Source organism: Chionomys nivalis, chromosome 1, assembly GCF_950005125.1.
Source record: "Chionomys nivalis chromosome 1, mChiNiv1.1, whole genome shotgun sequence".
Lineage (NCBI taxonomy): Eukaryota > Metazoa > Chordata > Mammalia > Rodentia > Cricetidae > Chionomys > Chionomys nivalis.
Window position 1 is genome coordinate 158,096,038 of NC_080086.1, and position 20,240 is coordinate 158,116,277.

At 35.6% G+C, this 20,240-nt stretch overlaps 1 protein-coding gene across 1 annotated transcript in view; it reads right to left on the minus strand.

Moving 5' to 3' along the window:
- Positions 1-19,809, minus strand: part of Cntnap2 (contactin associated protein 2) — a 2,085,894-nt gene extending 2,066,085 nt beyond the window's left edge. The window contains exon 1 of the mRNA XM_057766295.1: positions 19,001-19,809. Within this exon, the coding sequence (XP_057622278.1) occupies positions 19,001-19,097 (97 nt within the window). The 5' untranslated portion in view covers positions 19,098-19,809. The remainder of the gene's footprint in view (positions 1-19,000) is intronic.
- Positions 19,810-20,240: the final 431 nt, after the last annotated feature.

Here is a 20,240-nt window from a genome sequence, read left to right on the forward strand (position 1 = left end):
TGTAGTAGGGAGGGCATGAACCTCCCACAAAACAAAGTGTCTTACCCTCTCTTAGGATTAGATGAGCATGGAGTAGGAGGGTGTGTGGAAAGAATGGGAGGAGAGGAGAGAGTGGGATTTTGGATTGATATTTTTAAAAAAGTTAATAAATAAAAAGAATATTTTTCTTACAAAATTATATTATGCTGATTTTTGTGATCAACAAGAAATAAAGTCTGTAAAAATAAAATTTCAGAGAAGAAACAGAGAAATTTGCAAATATTATTTGGAAATATATTAACATTGAATATGGTATTTTTAGGAAATAACCATCTCTTCAGAAACCTTTTAAAGAATCAGATCTTTAGTTGTAACATACTCTTCTCTTTTCTTATGTATTTATTTAATGTTATAAAAATACTTACATTGAAAAGTTAAATTTAGTTGTAATTGTATTCAAAGTGACCTCATTTAAATTATTATATCCTATATTCCAAAAATGTTTTGTTTTTTTAAATTTATTTATTTATTAAAAGTTTCGACCTTCTCCCCTCCTCCCATTTCCCTCCCATTCTCCCCCGTCCCTCTCCTCCTCCCTCTCCATTTAAAGATGCAGCTGCCTTTAATTGATGCATATGCTAACGAGTAGCCTCCATAAACTCATTGGTTCATCAAGTTGACCTTCAGAAATACCACTAATTTGATCTGCTGGAATTCTTCACCCAGGATGAGTAGACATTTGCTCTCATCACCCCAGTAATACTATCAACAATAGTAACCCAAATGTTTCCACCAAAATGACAATATTCATGAATAATTAGTTTAAATTCCAAAATCTTGAGCATTGATTTTAAGGGAATTAAAATAATATTCAGAGTTTGATTTACCACCATTTGACATATTTGCATAATAAATCAAAATTTTGTTAAAGTCATGTTTCTTTTTATACATTTCATCACACTTCAGAAAACATTCTTTATACCATCTGCATGTATGGCAAACATATTCATTGTGAAATTTTTTATACTTTGGGGTATGTTCTTTAGACCCACAGAGGTCTCTAATTTGCAAACAGCTCAAAACCACCCACCAGTAAATAAATGGATACCCTTTCCCTGTAAAATAAGCATTCATAATTAAATAGTTTACACTTTAGCAATTTTCTCATGTTTTATGGCAATTGAATATAATTTTTATTAAGTGACTTGAATTAGTTACTAACTACTCTCTGGATAGTGTTTAATAAATGTATATATTGTTGCATGCAATATAAATTTATGAGTTTAGTACAGATATCTGAGTGCATGTATATATGTGTTCATGTGTGTGCAAATGTGTGTGAGCAACTTATCATTCTTATTATCATCATAGAACCACATTTCTCATTCACCTTTGGGCTCTTTTCATGTGCTGTTATGTGATCATAAAATAAAGGGCTAATCTTATTTTTTTAAAATTATTCTAGCCATATGTCTTAGCTTCTCAACTAATTAAATTGTTAATAAATGCCAAAGGCAATTGCAAATGCTTTAGCAAGATTTATAGACTCCTTACTTGCAGTATACCCACAAAAATGTATACTAAATACTTAATGCACTTAAAAACAAGAAAGTCAACTTTAATGATAACCTGTAGAAGTATGTCATTTTTAATTCTTAGAGTCAGTCTATCATTTGGGGAACATTAATTGTCATTTTACTTATTAGAAACCCTGGAATCAAAAATACAGTAATTCTGCAATCCTGGTTGACAGCCAACACCAAACTCTAGTTTTCTTTGCTATAAAGTCTGTGCTCACTATAAGATGCTCACCTAAAGAATATGTGGATCCTTCTCATAAACCATAAACTCTGACAAAATAAATGCCAGTAGACTTCAACAGGACATCAACAATAGTTATAATTTACAGGATTGTTCTCAGAGTATTAGATAATAATAGTGTAGGAAAATCTAAATTAGTACTGAAAATTCAAATAAATATTTAATTCTCACATTTTTAGGATGGCCAACATTGATGATTCGGCTTATCCTGACCTAGATAATAAACAATTGTGCATACCATAAAGTAGATATCTAACATATCTCATAGCTAGTGGACAAATTTATGTGTATATATTCATGAAAGTTTCTCATGCATTAATCTGAATTTTATATGCTAGAATTTCTTCCTAGCCTAATAGAATTTTGCATTTAAAATTGAATCAAATAGATTTCAAGTATAAAATAATCAGTCACCTGAAAAACAAAATCAAAATGAAAGCAAAGTGTACACAAATAAAATTTTCAAAATACATAAAGTATGAAGGTAATTTTAATGGGACAATAATAAAAATCTTTTTCCATCAACCCAAATTTAAGCTGTGTATTTCATGTGCAGCCATTTACATGCTATGAAGAAAATGGCAAAGGTTGTCATATAATTAAGTTCTCTCATAGAATATAAGGGTTAGTTAATGCTTATTTTATTTTTGTAAAAAGTGAACATTTCTGTTTTGTCAAAGAGAACACTTATGTATTAATTTTATTTTTTTATTTTTTTTTCTTTTTTTTATTCTTTTTTAATTAAAATTTCCAACTGCTCCCCGTTTCCCATTTCCCTCCCCTCCTCCCACACATTGCCCCCTCCCCCCACTCCCCTCCCCCATCCCCACTCCTCTTCTCCTCCCCCCAGTCCATTCCCCCTCCCTCTCGATACTGAAGAGCAGTCCAAATTCCCTGCCCTACAGGAAGACCAAGGTCCTCCCACTTCCATCCAGGCCCAGGAAGGTGAGCATCAAAACAGGCTAAGCTCCCACAAAGCCAGTTCATGTATTAGGATCGAAACCTAGTGCCATTGTCCTTGGCTTCTCATCAGCCTTCATTGTCCGCCATGTTCAGAGAGTCCAGTTTCAACCCATGCTTATTCAGTCCCAGTCCAGCTGGCCTTGAAGAGCTCCCAATAGATCAGTTCCACTGTCACAGTGGGTGGGTGCACGCCTCGTGGTCCTGATTTCCTTGCTCATGTTCTCCCTCCTTCTGCTCCTCATTTGGACCTTAAGAGCTCAGACCATTGCTCCAATTTGGGTCTCTGTCTCTCTCTCGATCTATCGCCAGTTGAAAGTTCCTGTGCCATTCTCCTTGGCCTCTCGTCAGCTCTCATTGTCCGCCACATTCCGAGAGTCCGGTTTTATCCCATGTTTTTTCAGTAGCAGTCCAGCTGACCTTGGTGAGCTCCCAATAGATCGGCCCCACTGTCTCAGTGGTTGGGTGCACCCCTCATGGTCCTGACTTCCTTGTTCATGTTCTCTCTCCTTCTGCTCCTCATTATAACCTTGGGAGCTCAGTCCGGTGCTCCAGTGTGGGTCTCTGGCTCTATCTCCATCCATCGCTAGATGAAGGTTCTATTAATTTTATTTCACAGTTTAGTTCATCTGTTCTCTGTTTACTGAGGAACTATTAAACAGTTGCTGTGAGATAATGTTCTTGTACTCTATAAGGATTTGTCACTTGTATAGGTGGGACAACCAGAATCCAAGAATTCTGGGAAGAAAAAAGGCTCGGATGCAGCGGTCATCCAGAGGCAGAGGAAACAAGATGAGAATACTTCAGTAATAAAAGGTAACAAGCCATGTGACTAAACATAGATAAGAATTACAGGTTAATTTAAGTTGTAAGAGCAAGTTAATAATATGCCTGAGCTATTAGGCCAAACACTTTATAATTAATATATTCTTCTGTGTGTTTCTTTGGGACTGACTTTCTGTGGGACCCAGCAGGAGAGACACTTTCTACTACAAACAGTAGCACACAGTCTTAAGAATGTACCCTTCTGCCGGGCGGTGGTGGCGCACGCCTTTAATCCCAGCACTTGGGAGGCAGAGGCAGGCGGATCTCTGTGAGTTCGAGACCAGCCTGGTCTACAAGAGCTAGTTCCAGGACAGGCTCCAAAACCACAGAGAAACCCTGTCTCGAAAAACCAAAAAAAAAAAAAAAAAAAAAAAAAAAGAATGTACCCTTCTCCTACTCACTTCACTAAACACTTATTCAAGTGCTACTGATCAGAATAAGTGGCTGGCCTGGAAGCCCAGATATCAGTCTATCTCTGTTTCCTCATGACTTAGAGCTTGAATGTTTGTCACTATTCTTGGATTTCTTTTTACTTGAGTTCTGGGCTTCAAGCTCAGGCCTTTATACTTACAAGGCAAGCACTTTAATCTATCTCCTCTAAGATAGCTCCCCTTTATAAACCATTGTTAACCTCTTCAGGAGATGGCAGTCCATTCTTGGACAAAGTTAGAATGGCTAGTTGTCCTGTCCCTGTCCACTTGAGAGATTCTTCTCTAACTCTCTGCCTGCCTGGTTTCTCTTTGCCCTTTAGGTTCAAGCAGAAATGTCATGAAAGGATTTCCCTAATCTCACACTGATGAACTTAACTCTGGCCTGGCTGAGATGGCTTATTAATGTTCATCTCTTTTATCATGCCTCCACAGTAAAATGGAGCTTAAGAATAAGTTATTAAAAATGAATATTATAAAATGGACAGTTCAGGTAATTTTAAAATGAGATGCTATAAGAAGTATTTTTGTCTATAGAAGCCAAATGCTAAATGATATTTCATTTTCTATTTAATATTGAAAATTGGAAGCATGACATAGAAGCATATAAAATGGTTCTAGATATGGTGATGTATGCCAGGAATAGCAGCTGTTCAGAGATGTAAGAACACAACTTCAAGTTCAAAACCAGCCCAATCTAAGAAATGAGCATAGTTAGCTGGGGCTACACAAAAAGACTCTGTTTAGAAAAAAATGACTTAATTAATAAACAAATACTGAAAAATACTTGTATGTCCTTGTCTAAATCCCCAAATTGTTCACATATGACCCTACCAAGTGTTTGTGAACAGATATTTAATAACTATTTGTTTGCGTATGCATGTGAATATTCATGATGGTAGGAACATGTGAAAGTGTGGGTATGTGTGCATGTCAAGACTGGAAGACTGCTTCTAGTGTCATGGATTGGGAGTCATCCATCTTGTGTGTTCAAGACAGAATGTTTCAGTGGACTGAATTTTATCAAGTAGGCTAGTTAATGTGGCTGACCAGAAAGCCCCAGGTGTCTCTGTCAAACCAATATTTAGAACATAAATGCATGCTTTTATGCTTGGATATTTTTAAACTTTAATGCATTGTTGTGATTGTAATATAATTATATCATTTTCCCCTTTCCTCTATTCCCTCCATTCAAACACACCCATCTAACCCTCTTTGCAAATTCTAGGCCCCCTTTGTTTTCATTTCTTGTTAAATAAACACCACACACATACACAACTTGCTCAATTTGTGTAATCTGTGTCATATTGTGCGTATATTTGTTTTTAGTGACATTACATATGTAAAGCCTCACTAACTGGACTGCTTCAGTCTGAGCTGAGCACAGACAATGACAATAGACATGCTAAGATGTACAGGTTGGTGGGAAGTTCAGAAGGCCTCACACCTACACAAAGGGAAAGAGCCAAGGAAGGCCAAGAACAGGAGAAGTCTTCCCTAGGAAAGGGCACACTCACCCATTATCCAATATCACATGACCTGGATTTTGGGTGTGTGTATGTGCTTGAATAAAGCTTAAGTCTTATGCTTGCAAGTCAAGTACTTAGAGGTCTCTCTGCAGACCTTTTGTAATAGCTTTTAGGAAAGTGTTGTCTCAAGACCAGTCCAGGAAGCTGGCTTTCAGAAAATACTAAGATTCTGTAGCTCTAGCAGTCATCTCTTTTGTAGTTAGAAGATTCAATATGTAGAAACAAACACAGTGTGAGTCATACCCTAAATACTATAATTATATACGTACAAATGAACAAAGAGCAAATCTTAAGGCTTTTAAGAAAGTGCTATTGATGCCAATTTAATAGATAAAATAATGTCTTTTTTGTTTGCAAGATTCAGGAATCTCTGTATGAAGGCAGATATATAACTCTAATTTTTCCCACTTTGTTCTCAATTTTGCTTCTATAATAACACACTTTTAAATGCCAAGGACATATATTTGAGGCGATCATGTAATTTTTGTAAAACTGTTTCAGACCATTGCATACAATAATTGTATAACATTAAATGTGTTATTATTATATGAAGGCCACTCAAATTGCAGTTATAAAGAACAGATAATAAATTGAAATTCCAGAAGGTGTTGTATTTCACATTGAGCAAACAGATGTTAAAATATTCCTCAGTTCCTCTTCTGGCACCATTCCATGGAGTACATTCCTATGGAATACTTTTGTTCCCTTTCGGCTTTTCAATTGTTCTGGATATGTTTGCTTTAATGTAGGATTTTTGTAATATGAATGTTACTTATTGATTTATTTTGTTTTAACTGTCAGCTTATTGCAATTATATTTCTCCTGATCATGTTCTCAGGTATGAAAAAAAATGAAGAAATGTATATTTCTTGCTACAATCCTACCATATACAATAAGGGACACAAATTGAACATGGAGATCATGACTTTAAAGTAAAATTTACCAATGTTTGAGTTTAACAAATCATATATATGAGAGTACCCTTTGTGTACTGTATTAGCATTAATGAATAAAAAAAACTGCTTTGGACCTATAGCAAGGCAGAATTTAGGTAGGCAGGAAAGGCTAAGCTGAATCTGGGAAAAAGAAGAGCAGAGTCAGAGAGAAGCCATGGAGCTGCAGAAGATAGATCATGAGAACTTTAGCCAGTAAGCCACAGTCATATGGCAATATATAGATCAATAGAAATGGCTTAAATTAATATAAGAGTTAGTCAATAAGAAGCTAGAGCTAATGGGCCAAGCAGTGATTTAATTAATACAGTTTCTGTTTGATTATTTTGGGTCTAAGCTAGCCGGGCAGCCGGAAACCAACAAGAGGCCTTCTCCAACACTTATATCAGGAAAAGTGTTGGGGCTCATTTAGAGAATTCATATAAGGGCAAATTCTAGTCTCTTATCTTAAGTGATATATTAATTCTTGCAATCTTATTTAGTGGTTTGTATGAAGTAATTGTTACTAAGAATTAAGCATATTTTTAACAACTACTAATCCTGTAGGTAAGTATCGTATCGATATTTTTATCAAGTTGACTATTGAGTAAATAGTTATTTTTTTAAAACCTTGGAACCTATGTATAAGTACTGGCTGGAAGTTACATGATTATAATTTTTCTCATGATAAGACAGAAATTCATGTAGGTAAGAAGTGAACTAAAACAAACTAATAAGCTTTGAAGTTTTTAGCGTACTTCTCCATTGTGCATTGTAGCAGAGAGGTAAAAGACTGATTTTATATAGTGGGTCCAATGGAACCAGTATAGTGTCCAGTAACAAAAGAATTGACCACCAAATGTAACTTCCTTTGATGTAATCACTTTCTTGTGCCACAAAACAAGAGTAGATGGAGGCATGATTCATACAAATTATGAATTTATAGAAGATTAAATCATGTGTGTATGACAGGGGCAGAGTTGAAAGAACAATTACAAATAATATAAGGTATGAAGCAAATTGCACCAGATGGACATGGTTCCAATGATTGAAAGGTTGAGGGGTGGGTATTATGTACAAAATTCCAAACTGAAGCCAGGAATTATGATGTACCAACTAAATTCCAGCATTCAATAATAGTAATCAGGAAAATCTCTATGAGTTTAAGGTCAGCCTGGTCTGTGAATGGTTCCAGGTCGGCCAAAGCTACATAGTGAGACCCTGTCTTGAAACAAAACAAAAAATTCAAATGTAAAACTAAGGTAAACACACACACATACCATGCATACAAGTCTTAATCACTATTCTGTAATTATCAAATTATATATTGTAATTTAAAAATATAAGTGATATTCAGTATCATTTTATAAGTAATTTGATAGTATTGACTCCTTTGCTAGACTTTTTGTATGAAGCCCATGTAAATGTCAGTTATGTCTGAAGTCTGCCCATCAATTATAAAATTTGTTGAATGAACTTTATAGGCATAATAACTTCATGATTTATATTTAACCATCTGGCAAATCAAAATATTTCTTTGAAAAGATGTTTTGTGGAAAGGTCAGAGTTTGACCAAACTCTCTGAATTAAGTACATATATTTCACTTAACTTAAGTGAATAGAGGTGACTGAGCATACTCATCCAGTAAGACAATTGGGGAGTTATCAGTTTTTCATACCATAGATATAGTTTTGTGCAGCCATAAAATATATATAAATATATTTTGTATATTCATCTTATTGTAGTATGTTTGGAGGTAACTATTCATTGTTGCATCATACAAATAGTATTATTATCACTATATTCATTAACAACCTAGATGCTTTAAAAAATGATTACTTCTTGGAGTCTCTCACTTGCATTCAGACCAAACTGTCACAGGGAGTTGGTATTCCAGTCTAGTCCAAAATCTTGAGGTTTGTAAGAGGAATAACTTTACCTTAAAGCAGCAAAAGAAAAGCAAGAGAATGTATTTCTACAAGAAAACATATCTGTAGAAGAGTTATAAGACCATGTGTTTGGCCTCAGAATGTGGTATTGCTGATAGTGCCAGAACATTACTGCAGATAGATTATGGGATATAAAAGTTGAACAGCAATGACGTGGCATTAAAGGGGAAGGGTAGAGTGGAGAAATAGATAACTAGGTTAGGATTTGCACTGAAGAGTGGTCTTCCTTTGTACAATGCTAACTAGATTATACATTAGTAAATTCATTATGGAAAATAGCGTGGAGGTTCCTCAAAAGATTAAGACTAAAGTACTTAGGATGCAACAACTGTACTCTTGCATATACATCCCAAACAAACATAAGTCCGTGTGTTAAGGAGACACATTTACTTTCATGTTTTTGCAATATTATTCATAATATCTACAAAATAAGAATAATTTTAGTGTCAGTTTTCTGTACTCACATAAAGATAATGTATGCATATTCCTATGGAAATACCATGTAGTCATAAAATGAATGGAATCATGGCATTAGGAGCAATATTGATAGATCTGGAGCAATTTAGGTTGCAACTTAATACAGACATTAAACCAAATATTAGATGAGAAATCAAAAGAACTACTCACTAAGATTTTGAGAGTAAAATAGTGATTCCTTAAGGTTAGAGGAACCATGTGGAGGGACGAAGTAAGGCTCCAGAGATACTAGTGTTTGATGGTACACTAGGGCAACTCCACATAATATTATGTGTTAGGGAAGGGGTTCTGGTACCAGGTGTTTCAAGTAAATATTCAGGTGATTTTGTATCATCAAAAATTCTTTGATGAATCAGATCTGTCTAATTGGATAGAAGCATTATGGAGCATGTAATTATCAAAACGGACACATTACATTAGTAAAGACTTATTACCATATGTCATGTCAACACATTTTATTAAAAGTAAGGCAGGGATATTAAAAGAAGAGCATAACAAAAGTAAAAATATGTTTGAAAACCTGTTTGCTTATTTCACTATCGCTGATAACTGTAGGGGCAAGATTAGAAACCTAGCAGATTTTGGAAGGCTACAGAATTAGGACACGGCAAATGCTAAAACCCTCACTATAACACTAGTGACAGGAACAAGAGACAAAAAGTACAAGTGCTCTAAAATGGAATATGTATGTTCTTCTTGTTCGTGAAGCAAATGTCTCTAAAGATCTCAAAAATTCTTTACAGACTAGGAAATATGAAATGAACACTCTAAAGACAGCTAGTAGATTTAGCAAATTGTAATGATAGTTACAGTTTGGGGTGTATTTTGTAAAATCAACTTTCAGAACATATTGAGATACGATTTTAAATCAGATTTTAAATATTCTTACAAAGCATTTTAATATTCTACATAATTATAAACAAATGTTTAAATAACTTTAATGATAATTTTCTCATAAAACTAAATTACATTACAAAAGTCCTGTAATGACTTAATACTCTTATAATTGAAAGAGCTATACTATTTGTGTGTCATATATATTTTCTGTCTGACAATACAATTTGAAATCAACCAAACATAAAACAAAATGACTGTGAATAAACAAAACCTGAAAACACAGAGGCAGTAGGACATTCCCTGTTATATCTACAGAAGCAGTCAGTGAACATTTCAAAGGCCACATGGATGCAAGCTGAGATTCATAATTACTTAGAGAATTAGAGCAAGGTTCACTCCCAGCTGCCTGCACTATACATTAAATCAAAGCCATAGGAAGAATTCATGCTGCTGACTTAGGCATGATGTTAAATCCATTATCCAATTCTCAACTTCACACTGAAGTATTGCTCCAAAGTAAACATGTAGCAAGCAACCCAATCTTTGGTACCAAGTCCATCCAAATAAAACCTAAAACACAAAAAAGCCTATAGAATATCATACCCAGATATTGTTTGCTATTTTCACCAAAGAAAATACCCAGTGTAAACACAATCATTCACATCTTTAACATAATATTGTAACAATCAAATGTGTGTGTGTGTAATAGCAATTTGAAAAAAGAGAGGGAAGAACAATGAGTACAGAGCAGAGAGGAAAGGGATGAGAGAAATGATTTAATTATATATTTTGAGACATTGTCTCATAATGTAGCTCTGGCTGCCCTGAAACACAGGGTAGATCAGGCTGTCCTTGAACTCAAGAAATCTACTTGCCTCCAGCTTCTAAGTGCTGAAATTAAAGGTGTGCATGACTACATCCTATTAAATGTTTTTTTTATTCCCATATTAAGATAAGGCCCCAAAAGCAAAATGAGAGAGGTTGGTTTCAGTTTAAATTACTCATTTGTTGACTAATTCGTAAAAGCTAGGGAAGTCCTGAAGATTTCATTGTTTCCATCATAAGCCATTCCTGCATATTAGGTATAATTTCATGTCATTTACATACACATTAGTCAAATTATTTAAGTGATAACCATTATTTTTATGTCTAGTAAAAGTTATTTGGAAACCTGACAGTTGATTTTACTCTGAGTTGAACATAAGTTTTCGTATGGACTCGTAGAGATTTCAGACCTCATGGTGTGAAAGACTCCTGGGACGCATTCACTTTCAAGCACTTTGTGGCCAGGAGAGCATAGGTAGGAGAAATAATCCCTACATTAAAATGTTCTTTGTTTGGTTAACTTTAAAATACTTAAGCTTTCATTTATTCATCTGAAAGTGTGATATTCAAGATACTATTAACTTAATACGCTCAGTTAATTATCTGAAAATTAATATTTTTGAGACATTTTATTTTATTTTTTCTGGACAAATTTACTTTAAACTAAAAATATTTCTCATATATCGTATAAAATTGTAAATTTCCACTTTACATTTATGATCATTTATGTCTTCTGTGTGATCAGCATATTTTACACAAATGCTGATGCAAAAATATGCTAACATCTGGAAACATCATTGCTTATACTGTTCTTCCATTCCTGAATACTATTCAATATCTGAAAAATAGACATAAAGTATCTAACAGTAGATGTTACATAATTTTAGCACATTTAACAATTCAATTTCCATTGCACGTGGCTTTCATGGAAAATTATTTAGCAGAGAGTTTCTATTTAATCAGCCTACATTCCATGTTAGTTCAAGTATCTGGACCCATATGAATTACAATAGGCATCTTTAGTGTTTATATGATGAAAATACTAGTGTGCTGTTTTGTGTGTTAACTCAATGCTTCTCCACTTCGAAAACTATTTTATTCAAACTTTGTACATTTACTTTCATCTGTGCATAGCATTCAAATAATAGCATTACAGAAAGACAACACTGAGATGGTCGCAGGAGTTAGTGGGAAATTGTGTCAAGGAGAAAACTTTTCCTTTCACATATTATTCCAACATGACGTTATGACAGAGAGGTGAGTAAATCCTTGTTGAATTTCATTAAAGTTTATATAGCACAGTTCCAACTTAGATGCACCACACAGCACAGGCTTAGCAAATCTGACAGTGTGTATGTAGGTCACACCTCTCTCGACTGTCATTTTTTTTTGAAATTCACATCTCAGCCCACCATCCCAGTGCAAATAACAAAAGCAATGAATATACTGGAAAAGGCAAAACCATAAACAAACAAAATCTTTTCTATGTTTGAGGATATTTTCCTTAGTTAAATATTCCCAGAGTCAATTTTATCATGCTTCTAGACATTAACACATTAAAAAAAGATAATTAGCATTTATATTTATGAGGGCTTTCAAATAATCTCAAATCAGAAGAATAATGCAGACTGTAGCTCTCAGGAGCACCTCTATATTTCTTCGACACTTTTACAGTGTACCAAAAATATGTTATCTTCAGCAAGCAAACTTGGAGTCAATGACTACATCTTTATTTCCAGATTTCCTACTATCAGGGGAGGTTTAAAAATCTGGAGTGTGAAAAGCAAGTCAGATACTTCAAGCTGTTAGCATGATTTGTCTGCCACCCAAATGAACTAAGCAGGAGTCTGAAGAGATCTTTGTACGGAGTTCTCAGCTAAGGCAATAATCAACTTCGATGTCAACGGATGACTGTGGTGTTTGATGACTGAAAGAATCAAAATCTTCATAACTGTATAGAAGGTACGAAGGGCATAAAAGTGGACATAAAGTAACAGGTCAGTAAGTTGTGGAGTGTGTGTGTATCTGCTGCAGAAATAGAATGGAAGTGAACCTGCAGGGACCACTCTACCACCAGGCTATGTGGTAAATGATAATATTATTCACTCTGGATAGGAAAGTGCTTCTCACAGAAGTAAACATCATTAATAGGGCCATGCAGAAAGAAGGGATGAAAGGGACATTGAGGAAATTACATAAAAACTATAATTCTCCTGCAACATATCACATGAGAAAAACAAGCATACTCAGTCCTTGATTCTAAAGCCTGCAAAAATTCTCTCTTACTTGTTTTCTTCATTTTATATAATGCTATTATAGGAAAGTAAAGTATTTTGTGGTTTTAGCTGGCACAATAATCAAAATTCTCTTCTTTGCTTTAATTCTTTATCAGAAAAGGAATGACTGAGATGGAGCTCAAATATTAACTTCTGTGCAATCATCGATAATATGGAAACATGAGACAACTGGGTTCATTAATCTTCTTTCTACCATTCAACAGATTCTCCCGATATTGGAAGAAGGAATTGACACAATTTTCCTGACACTACCACTCTCTTCATGTGCACCTGCCTACCAAATGTGGGTTTTCTGCAGACAGCAAAGATGTAAATGCAGAAGAATATCTCCTATGCTTCTCAATAACCTGCAGAGGTATTCTTACACCTAACCTGGAAAGGATTGCCATAGAGACGAAGTGTTTTAAGTACAGTTTATTCATCATAAAATTAAATATTATGCAAAGAAATGGGAAATTTCTACATCCCAACATTTAGATAGTGTAGCATTCAGGAGAAGGTAAAATTCATAATTTCAAATATTCACTGTGTTAGAAATCGTCTTATTTTCCAACTTAAAAATTAAAAGTTATCTGAAAATCATCTAATTACTATCCATTTATATAAAATAGCAAACAATGAACATGTAGCTTCCAAAAACTGAGTAATAAATGATTATAGGCATTTCTGAAGTTTCTGATAGCTGCATTTTATAAAAGATTCATCTATCTGGAAATGCCAGTAATATCCAATTTAGAGTAAGGATGTTGATAGAAATAAAGAATTTACTTTGCACACAACTGTTTTTTTGTGGTTCATATTATTGTGTACACTATTATTTACATTGATAAAGGTTAAGAAAGAAGATAAAGTGTTTTTAAATCAAAGTTAATATGTGAAAACATATTGACACATATTGAATTTCTTCATTTTATCAATATTAATCACTATACTGACACCATGTATCCATTATCCCTTTATCTTCTATATTATTATGTAATTAGATTGTTTTTTCCTAAACTTTACTCCTTTCAAATCTTCCCATACCCCTATCCACACTTTTTTAAAATTCATGGCCTCCTTTTCTATTAGTTGTTATTGTATTCATCTATGTTCATGTATATACATATGTATTCCTAAATATAACTCAGGAATTCCATATAATTTTACACACACACACACACACACACACACACACACACACACACACACACATATATTTCCGGGGATCACCATTTGACACTAGAAAATCAATTAATATTCCTTTTTCTGGGAGAGACTACCTCTCCGGCTTCCAGCTTTCTTCATTTGCCTATAATACTTTGTGTAGAGTTCAGGCATTGTGGCTTTTTCTTTACCTACTTTGACATATCCTTTGGTGTTGCTGAAATTAATACTTTCCATTTTCTAGCTTATCTGTGTCTGTGTGTTGTGTGTGTGCACATTTACATTTACACAGGTGTGCCTGTGCATATGAAAGTCAGAATTTTTATGTCAAGTATCTTCCTCTATTACTTATTTTCTGTTAATGTTGATACTGTTTATCTTGTCTAACCTGGAGTTCAGTTGTTAGCTAGACTGGTTGTCCAGTAGTCTCTTGGGATCTATCAGCTTGTTGGTTGTTTTTTACTCTTTGACTTTTGAGGGAACCAATCATTTAAATCCCAAATATATTACATGGAGGCTTATTCTTACTTACAAATGTCCAGTTTAGATGGGCTTATTTCTCTTCAGCTTTTTTTTTTTTTTTTTTTTTTTGGTTTTTCGAGACAGGGTTTCTCTGTGGTTTCTTCAGCTTTTCTTAACTTAAATTATCCTACTTACCTTTTGCCTCTGGGCTTTTGTCTTTCTCTATTCTACATTACTTTCTTTACTTCTTACTCCAAGGCTTGCTGTGTAGCTGCATGGCTGGCCACTGACACTCTCCTCTCCTCTTCTCACTTCTGGATCTCTTCACAGATTTCTTCTATTTATTCTCTCTGTCTGCCAACCCTGCCTGTCTTTTCTCCTGCCTGGCTATTGGCCATTCAGCTCTATATTAGTCAATTGGGTGTTTTAGACAATGTAACACAGCTTCATATAATTAAACAAATGCAACATAAATGAATGCAACATATATTTGCATCATTAAAAAAACTGTTCCACAGCACAAGCAACTCTAACACCTTTAACTAATATTCTACAATATACCTGTCTCCATCCAACCAGCAATTGGCTTACAGTGCGTACCATGAAGTCAGTATTTTCATGTATTCTGAGGATTTCAACTCTGGTCCTAATGTTTGCGCAGGAGGCAGTTTATCAACTCAACAATTTTTCTACTCTATAGCTAAGATTACAAGCTAGATTTTATTTAAGAATTTTAAAGCAGAGAATACATGTATATTCTCTACCTTTATAACAGATAAATCTACCATTTTTAAAAAAGAAAACTGAATCAGGGTCAGATACATCACAGGCCTTTTTATCTTCCAATCAATATCCAATTTGTCAGGCAGAAAGGCTGATTCCTTCATTTTTAAAGATTTATTAAGTTCTCTTTGCTAATAGGATTTATTAATTCAGACAAATGAGATAGAAGCTTAAAGAAATTATAGAACTTGAAAGTTGATGCTACTAAAAGTAATGGAAACATATATTATAAACCTGTTTTAAAACACAATATACACAAAACAGCTTTGAAATTCTCACAAATAAAGAATTGCATATGTATAAATGCATGAAGGTTAATTGAAAGATATATTAAATATATGGGAGTATATTTTATGACATTTCATCTTACTTTATGATAAATGATTAAAACATAAAAATTACCATTATCTGAGTAGCAGTGTCAATGCTTGTAAAGCTAAGAAATGTATTCATCTCCAACCAGTCAAAGGTTTTTTTCTTATTAATTTGCAGAACCTAAAAAATGTATAACTCTTTTCTCCATTGAATCTTGTTGATCAAAAGTATGTTCTCAGTTTTGCAAACTCACTATTCTGATTAAATTAGATGTAAAACTACAACTTTTATTTATTATTGTTTTATATGGTATATTTAAAAATATTACTATGTGGAAAATACAAATTTATGAAAGAGAAAATAGATCAATAAGCTATTGTTTTATATTTTTATCATAGTATCTTATACAGAAAAATTCCTAACTATGAACTTGACAATAAAGTAAAATTGTTAAATAATGCTACATAATATATAAACATGCTCATATTGCAGCTATTTTGATATATACAATATTATATATTATATGTCTCTGTTTTAACTACATACTTAAATCACATATATGTGCATACATTTGTATATGCCATATATGCAACAGTAAACTTGTAAGACATTAATTGGTTACATGCAAAATGCATTTCACAAATACGAGACTCAAGTAAATCATATGAGAATAGTTTCATAAGAATCACATTAATTGCCCTCCATGAGTAAACACTTATTTAAGTGAAAATTCAATAATATTTAAACACCAAATTTACTAAGTTCTAGCTTAATCCCCTTGTCATTTAGGACAGCTCCTTAAGTCTTAAAAGCATGGTCTAATCAATTTACCCCCTAGTGGTGGAGTGCTCCTGAGCCTTTCAGACGGACTTTCACAAGAAAGGAAAGCATACACTTCTGCTCAGTACCACATCATTCTAATTACCACACTGAAAGAGATCAGATTTTTATTTGATCAAAGAAATAAACTTCTTTTAATTTAAATTGAAATGTATTTTTAAAACACAGGATGAGAAACCTTAATGCACATGTCCAGAGCAGATTAAAGAAATAAACCTTAGGCAATGGTCTACTGAAAATGGATATTATGAAATTTAAAGTATCAATCATCTATGCGAAAATGCTTTTTACACTCCAAAGTTACTTGGGAAAAGGATGTTTGAGCATAGTCATCATATTTTCAAAGCATGAACGACATGAGTTTTCTGCTACTTTTTGTGTCATGATGACCCCTCCTGGTTGAGTTGTTCATTAACTTAGATTCATGGAGTTAATGTTTTTCTGCCTTGAGTCTTTCTAGGTATTGAAAACATAACATCAATATAAGTATAACATAAAATGTGTATTTTTCATTATTTGAAAAATAAAATAAATTTGAGAGTTCATTCTCATCACTAAATTCAGGTATTGCTCATTAAATTTATGTCGAGGATTTCTGACAATTTTGGGCTTGTATTTCAGAGTTTAAACTCAAACGTAATAAAAACCTACCTCAGCTAATCCATTTTTAACTCTTTAAAAACATTTTAAACATTTAAAATATATTGTAACTATTTATGTTGTATAGAATAAGAGCTAAATAAATTTTCAAGCTCAGAAAAAAATGTCTAAAGTAATGATTTTATGTTATTTTTCACTGAATTCTAAGTAGTAAAAGCACATATGAAATAAGAACTTTTGAGTCTTCAAACTATAGCAGAGTTATGAAGGCGAACATATCATTCTGAACACATGGTGATTGCTTTAGATTGACCCATTTCTACTAAGGCATATGGAAAGATGAGAGACAGAATTCTGGAAGCTATTGGGAAGTAGGAAATCAAACCACAGAATACAACATACTTTAACTTTTAGCGAGTATATAGGAAGCATGGAAGCAAATCCTATACCATTATACAAACATATTTTGAAATGGAAATTGAAATTTCATCAGAATAATATCCCATAGGTAGTGTTACACATTTTTGTAGATGTCAGCATCAAACAGTCTTGCTTTACTATCTCCATTTAACTCTATACAATCCACATGGATAAAAAGCAATACATTTTTTTTTTAGGTTTGTTTGTATTCTGAGACTACCGTAAAGTTTCCTTTTTTTCAAGTTCACTACAACTTGGCTGTCTTTTTTTCTCACTTTTCTCTATCTTGAAGCACTGCAAAGAAGCTCATAGACGGTCCTTTGGGACTATGTCACCCTACTGCTAATGGTAGCATTGTAGGCAATTGCTGATCACAACATATAAAGCCTATTTCAAGATTTTTTCATTAACAAAATATAAATATTTTATTATAATATAAGTATTATTAACACTTTGTACAGTGGAGTGATAATATTCATATGGAAACGTAGACGGAGGTGAGCACGAATACATCCACAGAACTATAAACAGAGAGAGGGCCGCATCACATGTGACGCCTCTGGAATCAACTCAAATTATCTAAGTGGAGAATATTTCCCTCTGAACTCCACAGATCCATACCCCTTCACCAACAGATTCACCCATCCTCAGAAACAAGGCTGCGCTTAGGAAAACTCTACAAAGTATCACAGAAAATCAGTCCAGCCTTTAACTCTTTCTCAGCCAAAGCCAACTATGTCTTTCCTCTCCTCATACACAGTACGCATTTCTAAAGGAATGAAGAAAATGAGCTGGAATCTTCCATTTCCTCTAAACCTCATCAAAACACAAACCATATCTTCTCTTTCACTCTGTCCTTAAAAACACACTTTTCGGGCAGCTACATAACTTTTAAACCATCTCTTCATTCACCATTAATAACACAACATTTGCTTTGCACTGGCCGTCCCAAGTCATGGCCTGCATGAGTGAGTCATGCCCATTACCCCAAACTACTAAGTAATTAGCACATTTTCAGTTCCAATATTAGAACTCCTTTTTCATATGTATAATCAACTGCTAAATGAGCATTAACTTTTTTAAGAGGGCAGAAAAAAATTAGTGAGTCCAAAGGTACCCAAACTGCTTGAAGTCTGTTTCTCTTTCCTCCTCAGACCAAAGCTCAAGTTAAAACCATCAATAAAAATCAGAAACTTCTGCTCGTTTTCCTCACTACCCAAGTAAAATGTAATCGTCTCCAGTCTGTGCAAATCGGTCGCAAGAAACGACTACACTCATCACTCTAACCAAGCAGTTGCGGAGCATTCTTTAAGACTAGGAACAACTTTCCAGAAGCATCCAACACTATGAAAATCATCTACACTAAAAAAGGAGCTCCCCGGGTTTAGAGTTTCTCTGCTTCTCTGCGGCAGTGGCTGCAAGTGCTAGGCATCCGATACACATACATGCACACAAACATATACCAGGGGCAAAAACTGCGAATGCTCCTCGGAGTTGATGCCTGGGCGCCCTTACACCAATGCGGCACTGAAGTGGCCCCAGTACGGAGCCACGGAGAGGAGAGAACTACTTACGAAACGTGGAGGGAGCCATCCAGGCTCTGCAGATGAAGCTGCTGAGAATCCAGAGCAAGAGCGCTGCCCTGCAGCCTGCTCTCAGGGACACCACCATCCTTCGCCTCCGGGCCAGCAGTACTCCAAAAGCTCGCTGCGGAGATGCAGTCCGCTTCTCCGTGGGGTTCCTGAAAGGAGCTGGTCTGTCCTCAGATGCAAGAGGAAGCCAAGCTCCTCCTGCTTCGTTTCCTCTCCCCTCACCCTCTCCAGTTCCAGTTCTGGATGGCAGCAGCAGGGGAGGCGCAGCCTTGCTTTCCCCTCTCTGTGGGTCTGGTCTCTTGCTCTGAGAGCCAGTGAAATGCCAGGGGAAGAAATTCAAACCGAGAAGAAATAGGAGGGGTGAGAGAGAGGAGGAGACTGACACCTACCCCGCCCTCCTCTCTGGGGAAAAAAAAAAAATCACCAAAGGACGCGTTGGGGAAATCTGGAGAGCACTGAGCCTGCAGGAGAGAACCGGAGAGCTATGTGTCCAGCGATGCCGCTGTTGCCACTGCGGGCGAGGGCTAGGGTGGCCACTGTGCAGCGCGACTCAGAGGGGTTTCCAGTAGGCTGTCAGTTCCCAGGCTGAGATCAAGGATATGCGGAGTGGAGCACAGCCCCGGGTGCTGGCTTGGCCTCAGCGCGGCGCGGCACTGAGAAGCATCTCTAGCTGTAGAACACAGCAGCAGCGGCAACAGTAGCCAGGAGCTGGAGACGCCGCTGCTTCTAGCAGCGCCTGCAGACCCGGGCGAGCCTGGCAAAGGGAAGCCTTCCCCCTCTTCCCTTCTTGTTCCCTTCCGGGCCCCTCCTCCTCCTCCTCCTCCTCCTCCTCCTCCTCCTCCTCCTCCTCCTCCTCCTCCTCCTTTTCCTTCTCTTTTTCTACCGTACTCCTCTTGCCGTAACAACCCTTCTGCCCTGCCCTCGTCTGGTTTGGAAGCAAAAATGAGAAGGAAACCACCGGCTCAGGTCCATTAGCTGGAGTCCCAGCAAAGGCAGGAGGTATGCACGCGCCTCTCTAGGCGGGAGCTGCTGCTGTCCACGGTGCTGAAGTTAGGGATTTGCTGTGTAATCTAAGAACCCTGCTCTAGACCTCCTGACTGGTTCCTTGACCCCTTCATGGGAGGGAGAAGCCCTTTGCTGGCATGCTTTCTCTTCACCTCCTCTCCTCCCCTTCGGATAGAGATGGTACAGGCTCCTGGAGCTTCGAACTCCCGGGAACCAC